The sequence below is a fragment of the Coffea eugenioides genome, chromosome 6 (assembly GCF_003713205.1).
Source record: "Coffea eugenioides isolate CCC68of chromosome 6, Ceug_1.0, whole genome shotgun sequence".
NCBI classification, from domain to species: domain Eukaryota; kingdom Viridiplantae; phylum Streptophyta; class Magnoliopsida; order Gentianales; family Rubiaceae; genus Coffea; species Coffea eugenioides.
The window spans coordinates 5,543,288-5,560,396 of NC_040040.1; the positions used below are offsets into that span (position 1 = coordinate 5,543,288).

Below are 17,109 nucleotides of genomic sequence, written 5' to 3' on the forward strand. Positions count from 1 at the left end.
CCTATCGTTTAGAAACCTCCACCTAAATACCTTAAACTTTATAACTAAAATGGAAATTGATCTGTAACCGGAAGTGCGATGATGGATATGCGAGAATCCTTTGTAAAGAAAATCCTCCCTCCCCTATTCTCCTCCTAAATAACACAAATATTTTTTGATCTTCTCTTTTATGATTCAAGAATCATGACTGCGTTCTTTCCGCGGCAAACTGATGGATCTGTCATCACCGTCACATTCTACTCGTATATTTTAGTATCGGTTGCTTTTGATCAGGTCCCACCCTCAATCAAACTAGGCGACAGACGAGAAATGCTTTATGGAAAGAGTCATGTTTACAAGCTCGAGGAATCTAAGGGGCGGTAACAAAATGAAACAAGTAAGGAAAGGGAAGTACTTTCAGAGAAGAGCAAGGCATTCCAATTGCCAGTTGACCGATCCTTTTCATTCGATTGAGTTCCGACCTCGAGTTCAACACACGGGTAAGCTTCTTCTTCCTCTTCTCATCTTGAGTGTCTTTTATTATTACTGGATGTAACCTAAAAGAAAGAAAAGGATAATGCCAGAATCTAAAGCTTTCCAATTCGAATTGCCTTTCCCTGTCTTTGCCTAATTCGCTTCTTAACGCACAGCATACCCGGCAAGAGCAGCTGATTCAATAGCTTTTCACTCCTCACCCCTTGGATGAAATTCTCTTTCGTTTATGAGTTACAAGTGGGAATTGAATTCAATCTTAAGCTTCGGCCTTCGGTCTTCCTCTTAAGGGCACTTCACCAACCAACCAAAGAATGTCCTCTGCCTTAAGGCCTGGGTAAAGAAAAGATCTTTCCTCTGGTCTTCTTAAAGTGGCGGAAGCAAGCTAAAGATTTCATTTCCATTGGCCAAAGCACCGACCATCTCAAGAGTTTCGATAGCTTCTGATGGGCATTCTCTTTCTTTTAGGAGTTACAAATGGAAGTAAAAAGGGTAAAATACACGGAATCCCCTTATGGTTTCGCGAAAAGACACATTACCCCCTTATCGTTTAGAAACCTACACATAAATACCCTAAACTTCATAACTAAAGTGGAAATTACCTTTTGAACCGGCTGAATTATCGGTAGCAGGTCGAATACCTCGTCTAACTTTATATTGTAGACATCAACTTTCAACCACTATACGATCTTTGACCTCATTTTCTCGAGAAAACAATATTCTAAAAATTACTTTAAGAAAGAATGACACTTTGGCTGTGTCTTCCTCGGTTTCATTTCCACCGCCACTGACGACGACGAGCAATCCCCCCGCCCAGTAGCAACCATGGTTCACGTCAGTTTCTATCGCAACTATGGGAAGCCGTTCAAAAAGCCTCAACGTCCATATGAGAAGGAGCCTTTGGATGCTGAGTTGAGGCTTGTTGGAGAATATGGACTCAGATGCAAGAGGGAGCTTTGGAGGGTCCAGTATGCATTAAGCCGTATTCGTAATAATGCTAGAATGCTTCTAACTCTTGATGAGAAAGACCCTCGTCGTATCTTTTAGGGTGAAGCTCTCTTGCGTAGGATGAATAGGTATGGCCTTTTGGAAGTCAAAACAAGCTCGATTATGTCTTGGCTCTAACTATGGAGAACTTTCTAGAACGCCGCCTACAAACACTCGTCTTCGAGACAGGCATGGCCAAGTCAATTCACCATGCTCGCGTGCTTGACTGATATTACTATCAGGACATTACAAATAAAACTCATCATATCCGCTACTTGATTATGCAGCTACACGTATAAGTTGGGTCATAGATTGTTCAATGGCACATATATCTAGAGTCAGATATACCATTTCAGAGCATCACCTTATCCTGGGCAAAATTCTCTACAACGTGTGGTCATTTTTTGTGACATGGGAAAGGTTTGAAAACTTTTGGATAAAGATTAACATGTATACCTTTTTCTCTCACTCCATCAACAGACCTTTTTTTTTTCCCGTAGTTGCATCAATGTGGAATATTTGCACTGCTCAGTGCTGCGATTGTCACCCTTTTCCCTCATTTTGGTGGCGATGACTTCCCAGAGAAGCTTGTTCGCTTGGTTTCCATGAAGGTAGGATCCAGCTCTGCCCGAATCATCAAGAAATCCCTAGTTTCTTGCATACTCCATTGAGGGAACCTATCGCCACCACCGCCACCACCCGTGTCAATATGAACGCTGCTGCTGCTACCATACTGATGTTGATGCTGATGCTGATGACTTTCCATAGTCGGTCAAGATCGAAAGCAGCTGCTACTAAAATATATGAGTAGAAGGTGATGGTGATGACGGATCGATCACTTTCGCCGCGGGAAAGAACGCAATCATGATTCTTGAATCATAAAAGAGAAGATCAAAAAATATTTGTGTTATTTAGGAGGAGAATAGACAGAGGCACATCAGCGTTGGAAGGCAGGTAGTTAATGTTCCTTCATTTATGGTGAGAGTTGATTCCCAGAAGCACATTGACTTTTCAATCACCAGTCCATTTGGTGGCGGGCGTGCTGGAAGAGTCAAGCGTAAGAACCAAAAGGCAGCTGCTAAGAAAGCTGCTGGTGGTGATGGTGATGAAGAAAATGAAGAGTGAGCCATTTCGTGTTAGATACCTTCTTTCTTTTACCCTCTAGAAGATAGCTTTACATCTGACTGCTATTTGGAATTTTGTCCTATTAGATTTTTCAGAGTATTGCATTTTCTGCAGAAGAGAGTATTCCTTTCAAAGCTATCTTCTGCAATACTCTCTTCTTCCCTTTTTTTCTTTTCAAAGGAATCTCGCATACCCATCGTCACTAAGTCACACACCCGGTTACAGGTTAATTTCCACTTTAGTTATAAAGTTTAGGGTGTTTATGTGGAGATTTCTGAATGATAGGGGGTAATGTGTCTTTTCGCGAAACCACAAGGGGGTTCCTTGTATTTTACCCAAGTAAAAAGCATTAAAGATGCTCTTGTAACAATTTTTTCTTTTTTTTTCTTCTTCTTCTTTTGGAGAGACAAAGGTATTCGACCTACAACCGGTAACTCAGCCAGTTAAAAAGTCAATTTCCACTTTAGTTATGAAGTTTAGGGTGTTTATATGTAGGTTTCTAAACAATAGGGGGGTAAGGTGTCTTTTCGCGAAACCATAAGGAGGTTCCGTGTATTTTACCCAAAAAGAAAAGTAATACGTACCAACAATGGAGAATATAACAAAGCTATAATGGTATCAAACGAATAAGTGAACATACATTTTTCAACACATAAGCATGTAGCAGCACTTAATCATAATAAAAAACTTGTTTAAATTTTCATAATTTCTCATGGACAAAATGTGATAACATAGTCAGGGTGACGTTTACACGTAAATAAGCTACTTCGATCGTCATATGCATAACTATAAGCTTGAGGACATGGCTGCTTAAAGACATTTGAATAATTCGTTGGCTTGCATTTGTCAGGCGAGCCGTAATCACCTGTGCAGCAATATTGGGGTTGATTGAACGCCACACAAGCGCTCTTACAACCGATTATACCGCCTTCCGTGTTGAATACGGCCAGTTCTTTTGGACACCTTCTATTGATGTCAACCGGACAACTAATGGTAGTACAACCAGCAATTTGTGGTGCAACTCTCACTGGCAAATTGAATCCATCAACGAGGCTAATATCATAGAAATCTTGCCCACCGGAACCAAATAACGTGAATTCCACCAGAGTTGCAGGAGCTGCTCCGCTCGCGCCGCCGCATTCTATTTGACCGGAGCCACAGTCACCGCTCCGACAAGTAAATTTGCCTTCGAAGCCTGAGCAAACAAATCTGGCCCAAATTCGTCCAGACCACTGGGATGGAACCTCTAGTTTTTTTGAGGCGTGAGACGCCAACTCAAATCCGGTTAATATTTGAGGTCCTTTGCTGCGGGTCACTGATGCAGGCCATATGGTGTATGGGCAATTATTGTCGATGGTGAATCTAACGGAAAATGCATCTGCAATGCCAGTAACGAGAATACGAAACTAAAGCATTGTGTTTGTAAGGATAATTCAGTATGAAATAACATCCACACATTTTTTTTTTACTACACACATCTGAATCTGAGAAAGATAACTCGTCTAGGCTCGAATGAAATGGAAACAATCATAAAAAGGAAAAAAAAACTAGAGGCATCATAAGTGTACTTGCATTCACAAATTAAGGTACGGGTACATTCATTTATTCATAGAGACTTTCAACTTCTGAAAATGATTGCCACCACGAATACATCCGTACATAGCTAATTGAAATGCCTTTCATTTGGTGATAGAAAAACGTATACAAGAAAACAACAGGACTTACAAGCGATTAAGAAAACGAAGAAGGCGAAAATAATTTTGATCTTCATCACCAATTTCGAAAGATTTCTCAAGCAGGATGAAAAAGAATATATAAAATAAAATTTGCTTGTGCTTCAAATGATTCAACAACAGTGCCTGGTATATATAGGATTGCATATAAAAAAAAAAAAAAAAAAAACTACAGTTCCCTTTCGAAAAGAGTAAACATTAAATGACGTAGTTAAAGTCATCTTAAATTTTTCTTACTTTTATAAGGAAAGTCATTATAGAATTATAGGAACAAATCTTTAAGAATGTCACCTACTTTATAGGAACAAATCTAACTTTCATATGATAACTTATAAAATCTTCAAACAAATGATAAACAACTGCGTGTTGACTTCTACTCCTATTATTAAAGCATATATTTGGATTTTCTAAATTCTCGACTCTTATTAGAATCCATATTTGTTTCGTATTGAGATAAGGACGTGCATTGTATTGATATGAGTTTTAAAGTCGGATTGTTTTGCAATTAATTTGGGCACGTTAAGACTTTTTCACGCTTATTATTAAACATCGCACTACAATATTCTTTAGATTTCACTGGCGAGGCATTTCAATAACATGTTAGGTCTAAATAATTTCCCCTGTCCTAATATTAGGAAGGTTAAATGGAACGATCGAAGGTTGAAATGCTAAGGAGCAGCCAGCCAGTCATTTCAAAAAGTTTGTTAAACACCAAAACTTGTACGGGAACAAAATGTTAGTCAAATATTGCACCCAACTTGTACCATTACATTAGATCGACGCATATGATCTGGAAAATTTCTGTTTATTTTTACACGAGGACTGAAACCCAAATTAGAACTAAAATATTCTGCAATTGCGTTTAATTCTAATAAATGATGACTTATGATTAGATTGGGGTGCCGAATTATTACTTTTGTGCTATAATTTGTCCAATTTTTTTTTACAAGTATAAATTGTATTTTGAAATTTCGTCCATCAGAAGGGCCTCCAATGGGCCAACGCCCGCATCATAAATGGTGATGTTGATGCCCATTAAATAGCCCAATTCCTATGTCTATTTTGGAGAGAGTTGAGAAATTCAAAAATGGAAATAAAAAGTCAACTCTAAGGACAGCAGAGTAGTGCATTTCTTGTTTTAAAAGTAATAACAAGATGGGAGCAAATAATACCGTCAACCGACTGAGGAGTATAGACTATAGAACAGCACAGTACAGAGCAGCAGTACAGTCGCCGAGACAAGCTGGAGATAGCGAGAATGGAGAAATTTGCACAGCTGAGAGAAGCAATAGAGAGAGTGGAGGTGGTAGACGCCCACGCCCACAATATCGTTGCTCTCGATTCCGGCGTGCATTTCCTTAGTTGCTTCTCTGAAGCCACCGGTGAAGAGGCTTTATCCCATGTGCCGCACACCATTAACTTCAAGGTCCGTTTAAATCTAGTCCCTTTCTATCCACGGTTGCCGAACTCTCCTCTTCCGCTAATCACTAGAATCTTCTCCACTTCGTTTAGTCTACATTAAATTTGTGTTTTGTATTGATTAAAACAGAGGAGTTTAAGAGAAATATCAGAACTGTATGGCACAGAGTCGTCCTTGCCTGCCGTTGAAGAATTCCGGCGTTCGTCCGGATTGGAAGTGATTACGGCGACGTGTTTCAAGGCTGCAAGAATATCAACTCTGCTCATCGATGATGGATTTGAATTGGATAAGAAGCAGGAAATCAAGTGGCACGAGAAATTTGTACCGTGTGTTAGGAGAATACTGAGAATCGAGCGTTTGGCCGAACAGATACTTGACGAGGTTAGATGCTTATTTTTACCACATCTTTCTAACCCAGTTGACAGGCTTACATAAGTGGTGCATCCTATTGCTATGCGATGATACTAGTATTTCTGAAACACAACTCTTAGGCCTCCCCAGGAGGAGACAAAAACTCAATTTGTCAGAAAATCTGTCTGTCATGTATTACTACTCCTTTTCTTTTGGATTCATTTTTCATTATATATTCATATGTTTTAGGGAAGTCCATCTGGAACAACTTGGACGCTGGACGCTTTCACTGAAAAGTTTGTGCAGAAGTTAAAATCATATCCTTTTTCAGATTTATTGTAAAGCCTCTTATCTGTTTGGTTTAATATAGATACGTGGCGATTGGACAGTTCCTTTTTTGTTCCTTATCTTTTTGTTGGTACATTATCTGGTGAAGTTGTTGGCTACAAAAGCATTGCAGCATACCGCAGTGGTCTGGATATTGATACCAAAGTCACAGTGGAGCAGGCTGAGAAAGGCCTTTACGATGTTTTAGGAGGTGAGTCAATCAGAAATGGATTTATTTAACATATTTAAGAGTTCCCTTTTACCCTAATAATTTTCTCTTTTCAGTTGGAAGTCCTGTCCGCATTGCAAATAAAAACTTCATTGATTATGTTTTCACTTGCGCTTTGGAGGTCGCCCTATGTTTTGACTTACCAATCCAGATTCACACCGGGTAAGGACCCTCTATACACCTTTAGCCGATATACTGTGAAAAATCTAAGTGAACTAATCAACTTGGAATCTTTTACCAGGCTTTTGCTTTTTAGAAGTTTTTCTCCCAGGTCACTGACCATATACCAAATAATCCAGTTATTTTCTTCTGGACTTAATTTCTTTTCCTGTTGTGATAAAATGGCAGACTAGGATGCAATCTGGTTTCTCTATTTATTCGAATCATTTATCTTTGAAACTCTAATTCTACATTATTATTGATATTAGTTTTGGGGATAAAGATCTTGATTTGAGACTATCTAATCCCCTACATCTCCGCAACATTCTCGAAGACAAACGATTCAGCAAGTCTCGGCTCGTGCTTTTACATGCATCTTATCCTTTTACAAAGGAAGCATCATATCTAGCCTCTGTGTATCCTCAGGCAAGACCTGTTACTCTGGCTTGTTTCTTTGCTTTGTGAGTCCTTTTATGGAAGGGAATCTGCAATTACAGGTCTATCTTGATTTTGGGTTGGCAATTCCGAAACTAAGTTTCCATGGGATGATATCTTCAGTAAAAGAACTCATGGATCTTGCTTCAACAAGGAAGGTAAATATTCTGGGTCTTTCAAGATGTATTCGGAGATCAGATTTTTGGTTTCTTTTCTTTTTCACGTGCAATTTTTTTTTTCTGTTCTTTTTCTGCTACAACTGCACTACTTTTTGAAGTTCAAGCCAGGACTATGCTTTCACATTTATGTGATCTTCTGTATCAAAGAACTTGTAATGCCCATTATTCAGCTTTCTCTGATATTGTCGTGATATCGCTACTGGCAGGTGATGTTTAGCACTGATGGCTGTGCATTTCCTGAGGCTTTTTATTTAGGTTTGTCTCATCATATTTTCTTGTTAAAATATTATTCTTGTTACAAAATTGCTAGTGGAATCTGATTGGTGCTTGCATAGTTAAGCATGTTAATTTTACTCCTGATACACAAGCATGGATTAGTACTACATCCTTATTCGTGCCTGCTTTTTTCACTTGTATGGGCGGAAAGAGTATAATTTTACTAGCAGTGGATATTTGTCATGACAATTCCCCAGTCAAATCCACATTTCAGAGAACTGATAGCTAAGACTTTAGGACATGTAGCAAACAATTGAAACCCACTTTCAACTAAATTATTCTACACAGACACAAATGTAATATAAATAATCTTTGCTGGTGGGTTGAATGCTGAGTGAATAGTCATTCTGTTCAATGGTTGTTCTAATATGAGTTGATTACACAAACAGGTGCAAAAAAAGCACGGGAAGTTGTGTTTTCTGTTCTACGAGATGCCTGTATTGCAGGAGATCTCTCAATTCAAGATGCTGTAGCAGCAGTTAAAGATATTTTTGCTGATAATGCGAAAGAATTTTATAAAATTAAGGTTGCTGAAAAACCTATCAAGTCGGAAGTTCTTGCTTTTGCTTCCAATTTACCCACTGAAATCAGTGCCTCTGGTGAAGATCTGGTTCTTGTTCGCATCATCTGGGTAGATGCTTCTGGACAGCAAAGGTGTCGTGTAAGTGCCCTTTTCTTCTTTGACTATCTTGTTGGTGATCACTTGAAGCTATTTTATCAACTCTGTCGAGCTCACCACCATGGGGTATTGTCAAGTGGAATGCACAAATATGCCTTTCATCTTTTCAAAGGAAATTTCTTGTGAAATTTAAATTTTCAGAAAAACTACTAGATCACCTGATTTGAAGAAACAATACTTTCTTGAACGTAATGGAGCCTTTTATATCAAGAGGTCATAACGCTGAGGAAGAACTGGATAATGGCCCTGCATCAGGCCTGATTTAGATTCTTTCATATTAAAATTGACTTGTGGCTGATAGAAGAAATTGCTTTTGGTACAAATGGTTTTCAGGTTCTTATACTGGTCTTGATTCTGATTTGCTTAAAACCATCATGGTGGTCAGATTAGTTTCTTCTTCTTCTTCTTCTTTTTTTTTTTGTAATTCTTTTAATGTTATTTTATGCATGATTGCAGGTCGTTCCACGGAAACGATTCCATGATGTTGTGAAGAAGAATGGCGTGGGTCTAGCTTGTGCATGTATGGCAATGACTTCAGCTGTTGACGGTCCTGCTGATGGGACTAATCTGAGCGGCGTGGGTGAGGTCAGACTGATTCCTGATATGTTGACCAAATACACAATCCCATGGTAGTATGTGTTTTTCAAGTTCGTATTTTTCTTTTTCTCAATCTCTGTATATTCTTCATTCAGATAATCTTTGAGGAGTCCTGTTTTCAAATTTTAAATGTTTGAAAGGAGACACATCGGTTTTCTTGAGACTACTTTTTGATGAGAGGATACAGGATGTAATTCTGTAAATATAGTTTATAAGCAATTAAACATGTATACCAGCTGACTGGGCATGACCTATTTATGGTGGGCAATTGGGATAATCCCTTCCGTTTATGCTGCTTAGACTATAGGACACAAACTTGCAATGTTATCCACAATAGAATGGTGTGTGCCTGAAACTTTAAGCTCAAAAGACAAAATTACGCATAATAAAAATAACATATCTGTAAAATTTTGCAATTTTTTTTGTGCTTTTGTTGAACCATATTTGTGGTAGTTTAAAAGTTTTAATCCCACCCGTGGGTTTGTGCAACAATTCATTATTAAGGGGATAAAGGACTGCAAAACTGCAACAAAAATGATGAAGGCATATATAAATAGTTGATTGCATGATCACCAATTTGTCATCCATTTACCTTCCAAGACATTGAATCATACCATGATTGAGGAGAATAAGATGGATAGGCTTGACATAACAGATGTGAAATGAATCTTACTTGGATGCAGGTACCAGGAAAACTTCATAACTAATGTGTTTGGAATTAATGTGTTTGGCGGCATTGTCACTATGGATCAAAAACTTCATAACTAAGATGACATTCATGTCATGCTCAATGGTATTTAGGTTTCCAACCATGCTAATAGCTTGACTTTCTTACTAGACTTTGGTGGACTCTAGTTCTATAGAACCTTTTTTTTTTAAATATGGCAGTGATATATAATATGGACAATAGATTTGAGTTACAGCAAGCACTTTCAATTAGTTTGTAGACCTTAATATCTAGATGTAAGTTGTTAGAGGATGGTAGTAGTTGCATTTTTCTATGTAAAAACTGTTAATCTACTTGATTTGTCATGCAATTCATTCAAGTTCTATCTTCAGACCAATGGTTATTCTATCTTTGGAAAACCATTTGTGACACTATCCTTGAGTCACTCTTTGATACAGGGCAAAACAGCAGGAAATGGTTCTAGGTGATATGCATCTTACACCAGGTGAAGCATGGGAATATTGCCCAAGAGAAGCACTAAGACGGGTTTCTAAACTCTTGAGAGATGAATTTAACTTGGTAAGTCTGGTATATGTCTGATTTAAGATTTGAACTGATTTTTCACTTCTATGATTCATTAAATGCTTCATGTTTAGGTAATGAATGCAGGATTTGAAAACGAGTTTGTTCTCTTGAGAAATATTGCAAGGTATAATAGGCTTATTTTTTTAGGAGTCTATGTTCTCGCACTTGCTTTCACTCCTTTCTCTGTTTTATGAGTCATTGTTTCTCATCAAGAAGTCCACAGGGAGGAGAAAGAAGAATGGGTACCTTTTGACACAAAACCTTATTGCTCTACATCAGCATTTGATGCCGTATTTCCTATACTTCAGGAAGTGACATCTTCTCTGCAGTCCTTGAATATTACAGTGGAACAGGTAGACTGGAAGATATTTGCTTAGTTCTTTATAGTCTTGGATCACAAATTTATACTCTGTTTTTGCCATAGTTGACCGCATCTGCTAAGTTGAAGCTTGATATTCAAGATTCTGTTATTCTTTCACCCCTCTCTCTCTGCCTTTGTGGACATGCCCATACTAGCGTCTGCAAGGTTTCAAAATCTTAACTGTATTTGAACCAATGATACTTCTTTTGGTTTTTTAAATAGCTACATGCGGAGGCTGGAAATGGTCAATTCGAAATGGCCTTGGGATATACAGTTTGTACTAAAGCTGCTGACAACTTAGTTTTTACACGTGAAACAATTAAAGCTGTTGCAAGGAAACATGGAATCCTGGCTACTTTTTTGCCGAAGTAAGCATTCACGTTTTCTCAATTTCATTTGCTATCTGTTTAAGTTTGTGGAAAAGGAGATTCTGAGTTTTTGTTGTATTCACTTAATTTTGTAGGAGAAAAATATTTGAAGAGTTAAAAAGTTTACCAACAAAACTGTCCTAGAATCATCTAACCAAGTTTTGAAAAGGTCCTATGTTACAGTTAATTAACATCTATAGCAAAAATTGCTAACTTTGCATAGTTTACATTTGAACATTAAGTCATTTTTCATACATCCTCTCTGGTTTAATGATTGATGCATTGTCATTCTCTCTGTTGGATTTATGTTGTGTTAACTTGAAAAGACCAAGCTTTTTTACGCTTTTTATAAATTTACTAGCTAATTTTAAGCATTTAGCCCATGTTTATTATGTTTTTTATAATTAGATGGATTGCTACAACCATTGTGTGCTGCATCAATTTATGTTGCAGTCCTTTCAGAAATTTTATTATCTTATCAAGCAGGCTGTTTGTTTGCTGATATATTTGACCAGTGTGAGGTTCAGTTCTCTGTCATTTTTTTTAGGCAAAACTGTAACTTTTATTGATATGGAGCAGGTAAGTTTGTACAGGAGATAGAATATCTCATTATACATGTTAAACTAACTACCACAGGAACCTATATTGGACTATTACACTAGCACCGTGAACAGTGAAAGGACATCCATGTTTAGCTTTACAGTCTAGCATGTCAAAGGTTATAAGATCCGGAGCTCGTTGATCAACTAGTTCTGAAGGGAGCATACGGTTTCAGAATCTTTACCCTTGTACACATTGAGAAGGATCATTTTTACCCGTTTATTAGAGCACAAGCCTGTGTGGTGGGAAGATTTTAATGCATCTTAACCATAATGAATGGTAAACACTGCCATCATATGGCCTTACATCCCTCTTTGTTTCTAGGTATGCATTGGATGACATTGGCTCTGGGTCACATGTTCACATCAGTTTATCTGAGAATGGAGAAAATGTATTCATGGCTCGAGGTGAATCAACTGAGCATGGGATGTCCAATGTTGGGGAGGAGTTCATGGCTGGGGTGTTAACTCATCTTCCTTCGATTTTGGTATTTACTGCACCAATTCCCAATAGGTAATCCTATGCTCAGTAATGCTAATCAATTATATATGTTGCATTGTCCATGAGAAGTCTATGCTGTAGTATTTGAGTTATTCAACTTCAAAATTTCAAGCAGGCATCTCAAATTAATAGTGCTACAAAATTATATGCAAGTCATATTGTGATGATTTGCTCCTGCCTTAATTGTGTGGAAACCCCATCTATTGGTTCTAATATCTTTCCTTATTAAGGATGTTGGACTACTAGTTCTATTAGAACCCATCCTTTTTCTCGGCAAATTTCTCTCTATATGACATTTAAAAAAATGGTAATTACCCCTTGCTATAGGTTGATTTATAAAGCCTCAAGCAGTGATAAGCAATTTACATGTATATATGTTTCTGCTGTGTTTATCCTCAGTTACCTTTATAATGAGAGTATAATGCAATTTAGTGAAGCATCTGAAGCGTCAGATAGGCGACTTATTATTGTATTATTGTTTGAATATACTCAGCTCACCTTCAGAATAAAGGAATGCTAGTTTTAGACCGTGTCAAATAGTAAAGAATTATCATTATCAAAAAAGCCACGTGATTGAGAAAATAATCTGTAAAGTTTTTTTTTTTTTCCCCTAGATGAAATAGCGCCAATGCAGTTTTCAGTTTGCCTTGGGGAAAACAATTCAAAGAATTATTGTTGTTTTTCTGCTTCCGGACTATATCTTTGACATGATGGATGAATAACGTTTGAATTGGGTCACCTTGGATATTCATCATTATGTGTCTTGGTTGGCAGTTATGATCGGATACAGCCAAATACATGGAGTGGAGCATACCTTTGCTGGGGTAAAGAAAACAGGGAGGCTCCACTAAGAACTGCATGCCCACCTGGTGTGCCAAATGGTGTTGTGAGCAACTTTGAGATCAAAGTGTGTGATGGGTGTGCAAACCCCTATTTAGCCTTGGCTTCTATAATTGTTGCAGGGCTTGACGGTCTTCGCAGACATTTAAAGCTACCTAAACCTGTTGGTAAGACCATATTATCCTCTGCAAATTTGTTAGTCAGCTTTTTTCATCAGCTATATTGGTGGCAATATATTTTATCATCCCTATGAGAACAACAGTTTGTTGTAAATTGCTTAATGAGATTTTATAAGCCTAGAGGGCCTAGAAAGCTTAAGTCTCTTGAAATAAGAGAGTAACTGCTGGATCTTGCTGTATCTTGAAAACCAGAGGGTGGACCACATTAGTATTCAAATCTGTTTTGGGGGATGTAATAATCAAGCTACTTAATTCTCTCTTTTAGATATGTGTACCATATTTTGATGGTAGGCACCAAGGTGACAACAGAAAAGAATGCAAGTTCTGTATGAATATGAGTTGCAAAACTATTTGCTCATACAATTCTATTAAGGAGCAACTATGGTACATAATGTGCTTGGATGACTAAGCAGGAATAGGTAAAATAGTGGTACTTTTTTATACTGCAACGTTGGGGGAAAGAGTGGATTACTTGCTAGTACACACCATTTCATACTGTTCATGTACAAATAAGACATGCTGTTTGGATGCGCTGAAACCTTGTCTTATTCAACCATACAGATCAAAATCCGGATAATCTCAAAGAAGAAATTCAAAGATTGCCAAAGTCTCTTTCTGAATCTCTAGAAGCTCTAGAGAAGGACACTCTGATGAGGGATTTGATTGGTGAAAAGCTCTTAACTGCAATTAAGGGGGTGAGAAAGGTATGGGTTCAGATTGCTTTCTTCTTGTGTTCCTGGTTAATGTTAATGAATTAAGATTAAAGCCTATGATTAGAAACTTCAAGAATAAACTTTGTGTCCTTGTATGGCTTTGGGAACTTGATTAGGCAATGACGGGATTACCGGTCAAATTGAGTTAGGTACTATATTGTTCTATTAAAATATACTATGGCAGGAGGCATAACTTACTGTTTTGCAGGCTGAAATCAAGTACCATGCCGAGAACAAGGATGCATACAAGAAACTTATACACAGATACTAAGGTGACTTTAATGACCTAGTTAGATTTCTCGACAAAGAACAGCTGAATAATAAAGTCACTGCATTGGTAAGACTTTGAAACACCAGTTTTGTTGATTATTCTGCTATAACTCTATTTCATGCCTCCTCCTAAAAATGATTTCAGGACCAATTGTTTCACAATAATTCTATTTGCAAGTGGTCTGTTTTTGCCCGGATGTGCATGTGGCAAAACATGTTTGCAATAATTACTTTAATTGCAGACAATTATCGTAGAAAAGCTTTCAGAAATTGTGAAGCACTAAATCAACATGGTGCCAAAACTGAAAAAGTTGGCAGATATTCTCGACGACTTGCCTGCAGTATATCACATTACATTCGTAGAAATCATAGATTATAATTTCTTTCTAATACTTTATCATACATTAGTTTCTAAACCAACATAATACAAAAGTCGAAATTTGGTGATGTGATTTGTTAGCCTCACTCACTACAGTTCAAATAGTGCCTCGGCTTTTTTACCCCCTCCTCCCAGGAGAAAATTCCTCCATAATTCGCTGAAGGAATGCTACTTTTCTTTATGCGTTTAAATATTGACAAATAGACTGTTTTTATCGTTCGCAAGGAACATTTTCATAAATTATAGACCAGAGTTCAAGGAGTCCTCTATCAACACATCAAAAAAAATCATCTTCATTTCCAGCACAAGAAGTCAAGTCTTAAGTTGCTGGATCTGCAGTACGCGGGACAAGGTCAGAAAAAGGATCGCCAAAGCATGAACGTTAAAATAGCATGAGATTTCCCTTTTTGGCAAATGGAATCAAAGCCTTCTCTCGAGTGCAATTTCGATATGTTCGATTCCCAACTTATTTCGGCATGAGGGAGGATTTTTCTCTTTGGTTGGGGATCCAGGGAGGGTTTGCCAGCCTGGGTGCCAAGTAGAATTTGCAAGGGGAACTGTCTAAATAGAGTTAGTTAATGGAGAAATTATTAAGGTGTAAGGTAAAAAGCCAGGGAGGGCTGGCCAGCCTGGGTACGGGGAGATTTTGCATCCGAAGCGATTAAATCGAATTAGTTCGCATAGAAAGGTAGAAGGTGAAGAGCGAGGAGCAGATTAACCCTCACCAACGGTAAAAACTTGTAAAGCATTTCCATCCCTCCATTTTATGGCTGTCCCCGTAAACCAATGGATAAAGAAACAGACTATAAATTTTTCTAATAATTGCGTTAGTCCCGTAATTCTCTCAAGCATCGCTTACCATGGCATCCCTTTCTCCGGCAGTAGCATCTTTTCTGTCCTGGAGTGTTTTCGTGCTTTTTGCACATAATGTAAATGCCGAAAACAGAATCACCTCCTCCATATGGAGGGGCCACCGTTCTCCAATTTCACAGCCCAAGCATCACAGGCCACGTTTCAGTCCTGGCCCTTGGAAAAGCGCTCATGCTACTTTCTATGGAGGCGCTGATGGCTCAGGAACAATGGGTACGTAACCTTTCTGGTCCTCGTTTACATATTGATCCATTCTCCCGTAGTTGCACCATATATTTATGATATATCACCACACGCCTGCATGCATGGCATGCATGGCTCCAAAGTTTCTGCATATCTCTCCAGTAAATAAATAGGAAGAGATTGAATACTGTATAGGAGGAGCGTGTGGTTATGGGGATCTCAAACAAGAAGGTTACGGCTTGGAGACAGCTGCATTGAGCCAAGCTTTGTTCAACAATGGCCAAACATGCGGGGCCTGTTACGAAATAAAATGTGTCAACGACAACCAGTGGTGTAAACCTGGGCAGCCTTCGCTCTTTGTTACCGCTACCAATAATTGCCCACCAAATTATGCCTTATCCAGCGATAACGGAGGATGGTGCAACCCACCGCGCGAGCATTTTGATCTGGCACAGCCGGCGTTTCTTCAGATTGCTGAATACCAAGCGGGCATTGTCCCTGTTCAATATCGGAGGTATATATTACTACATACATGCGTCAAAGCTAATCATACCGTATTTTCTTTTGCCTTGTATTAAGGGGCCTTTCTTTTGTTGCAGGGTTCCGTGCGCTAAGAAGGGGGGAATTCGATTCACGATTACAGGGAATCCTTACTTCACCCTTGTTTTGGTATGGAATGTTGGAGGAGCTGGAGATGTTACGAGCGTACAGGTGAAGGGCGACAACAATGTAAAATGGACTCCAATGCAGCGAAATTGGGGTCAGAAATGGCAGACTCATACCGTGTTAACTGGGGAGTCGCTCTCCTTCAGAGTTAAGGCAAGTGATGGTAGAACCTCTACTTCATGGCATATTACCCCGCGAAATTGGCAATTCGGTCAAACATTCGAAGGCAAGAACTTCAGGTAGAAGAGATAGGGGTGAAATCAAGAGCACCTGCATATTTTCAACTCAGCTCCTGATGGAAATCGTTGGAGTTATTCTTTCTTTTGAGAATTTTCTATGGGCGAAGAGTTTCGGAATCATGTGTGCGCCGGAACCGGGAAAACACCAACATCATTCATTATCCGACAAATTTTTAAGGATTAATCTAAACCTTAAACCGTAAGTGCATTTGCTTGATTGTATCTCAGTCGTACCTCTACGAAATTGCCAATACCAATCTTTACAAACAATTGTACGTTTATGGTTCTTTGGCTCAAATACACACGAATTATTCTGATCTAATGTTGCTATGGCAAGCTTATAAAGAATACAAACGATGATGGGGACGGATGCTTGGTGGGAAACTTCGACAAAAGGTATAGCTAGTGTCCGCATCATATGTACGACAGCTTCCTTCCAACTTACAATAGATCATGAAAACGTAAAGATCTGGTTTATATAATGTACAAATGCTGATATGGCCCGACCTGATACGCTAACCGAGTATTTTCCAAGGAATTGCTTGATCCCGAATGCATTCCAGAAACGGAAAATATATGTATATATCAGCGCGTCAATTACGCATTATGACAGTAATTCTAATGGCAACCCGTCATTTTCACCGCAAACACTAATAATAATAATAGCAAGAGAAGTGCGAGTACCTGCCACTTACATATTTTGCTCAACCAGAAGCAAAA

The 17,109-nt window shown here is 38.4% G+C and overlaps 3 protein-coding genes and 1 pseudogene across 3 annotated transcripts; 3 read left to right on the top strand and 1 right to left on the bottom strand.

Moving 5' to 3' along the window:
• Positions 1-1,296: 1,296 nt before the first annotated feature.
• LOC113776381 lies at positions 1,297-2,583 on the top strand (annotated as a pseudogene).
• Positions 2,584-3,259: 676 nt separating this feature from the next.
• On the bottom strand, positions 3,260-4,393 carry LOC113775966 (thaumatin-like protein 1). The gene is made up of 2 exons (XM_027321029.1): positions 4,309-4,393; positions 3,260-3,961 (listed from the first exon to the last, which is right to left on the bottom strand). The coding sequence occupies exons 1-2, from the start codon at positions 4,352-4,354 to the stop codon at positions 3,294-3,296; spliced, it is 714 nt and encodes a 237-aa protein (XP_027176830.1). The 5' UTR covers positions 4,355-4,393; the 3' UTR covers positions 3,260-3,293.
• Positions 4,394-5,526: 1,133 nt separating this feature from the next.
• Positions 5,527-14,373, top strand: LOC113775024 (protein fluG). Its single transcript, XM_027319735.1, has 18 exons — positions 5,527-5,742; positions 5,866-6,117; positions 6,337-6,404; positions 6,510-6,625; positions 6,700-6,805; positions 7,072-7,228; positions 7,300-7,395; positions 7,623-7,671; positions 8,082-8,353; positions 8,828-9,000; positions 10,094-10,214; positions 10,292-10,344; positions 10,444-10,573; positions 10,804-10,949; positions 11,874-12,062; positions 12,825-13,057; positions 13,631-13,773; positions 13,991-14,373. The coding sequence occupies exons 1-18, from the start codon at positions 5,575-5,577 to the stop codon at positions 14,051-14,053; spliced, it is 2,535 nt and encodes an 844-aa protein (XP_027175536.1). The 5' UTR covers positions 5,527-5,574; the 3' UTR covers positions 14,054-14,373.
• Positions 14,374-15,291: 918 nt separating this feature from the next.
• LOC113773447 (expansin-A9-like) lies at positions 15,292-16,393 on the top strand. The gene is made up of 4 exons (XM_027318097.1): positions 15,292-15,514; positions 15,680-15,998; positions 16,084-16,257; positions 16,348-16,393. Exons 1-4 carry the CDS (start codon positions 15,292-15,294, stop codon positions 16,391-16,393), a joined length of 762 nt encoding a protein of 253 aa, XP_027173898.1.
• Positions 16,394-17,109: the final 716 nt, after the last annotated feature.

Bases quoted from the DNA above. Each gene is read 5' to 3' on its own strand.
- LOC113773447 (XM_027318097.1), top strand. From the start codon at position 15,292: ATGGCATCCCTTTCTCCGGCAGTAGCATCTTTTCTGTCCTGGAGTGTT. The intron at 15,999-16,083 runs GTATATATTACT...CTTTTGTTGCAG, and splicing joins GTCCCTGTTCAATATCGGAG to GGTTCCGTGCGCTAAGAAGG. The intron at 16,258-16,347 runs GACTCATACCGT...TATTACCCCGCG, and splicing joins AATTGGGGTCAGAAATGGCA to AAATTGGCAATTCGGTCAAA.
- LOC113775966 (XM_027321029.1), bottom strand. From the start codon at position 4,354: ATGAAGATCAAAATTATTTTCGCCTTCTTCGTTTTCTTAATCGCTT. The intron at 3,962-4,308 runs GTAAGTCCTGTT...CTGGCATTGCAG, and splicing joins CTTCGTTTTCTTAATCGCTT to ATGCATTTTCCGTTAGATTC.
- LOC113775024 (XM_027319735.1), top strand. From the start codon at position 5,575: ATGGAGAAATTTGCACAGCTGAGAGAAGCAATAGAGAGAGTGGAGGTG. The intron at 9,001-10,093 runs GTAGTATGTGTT...TCTTTGATACAG, and splicing joins ACCAAATACACAATCCCATG to GGCAAAACAGCAGGAAATGG. The intron at 10,574-10,803 runs GTAGACTGGAAG...TTTTTTAAATAG, and splicing joins TGAATATTACAGTGGAACAG to CTACATGCGGAGGCTGGAAA.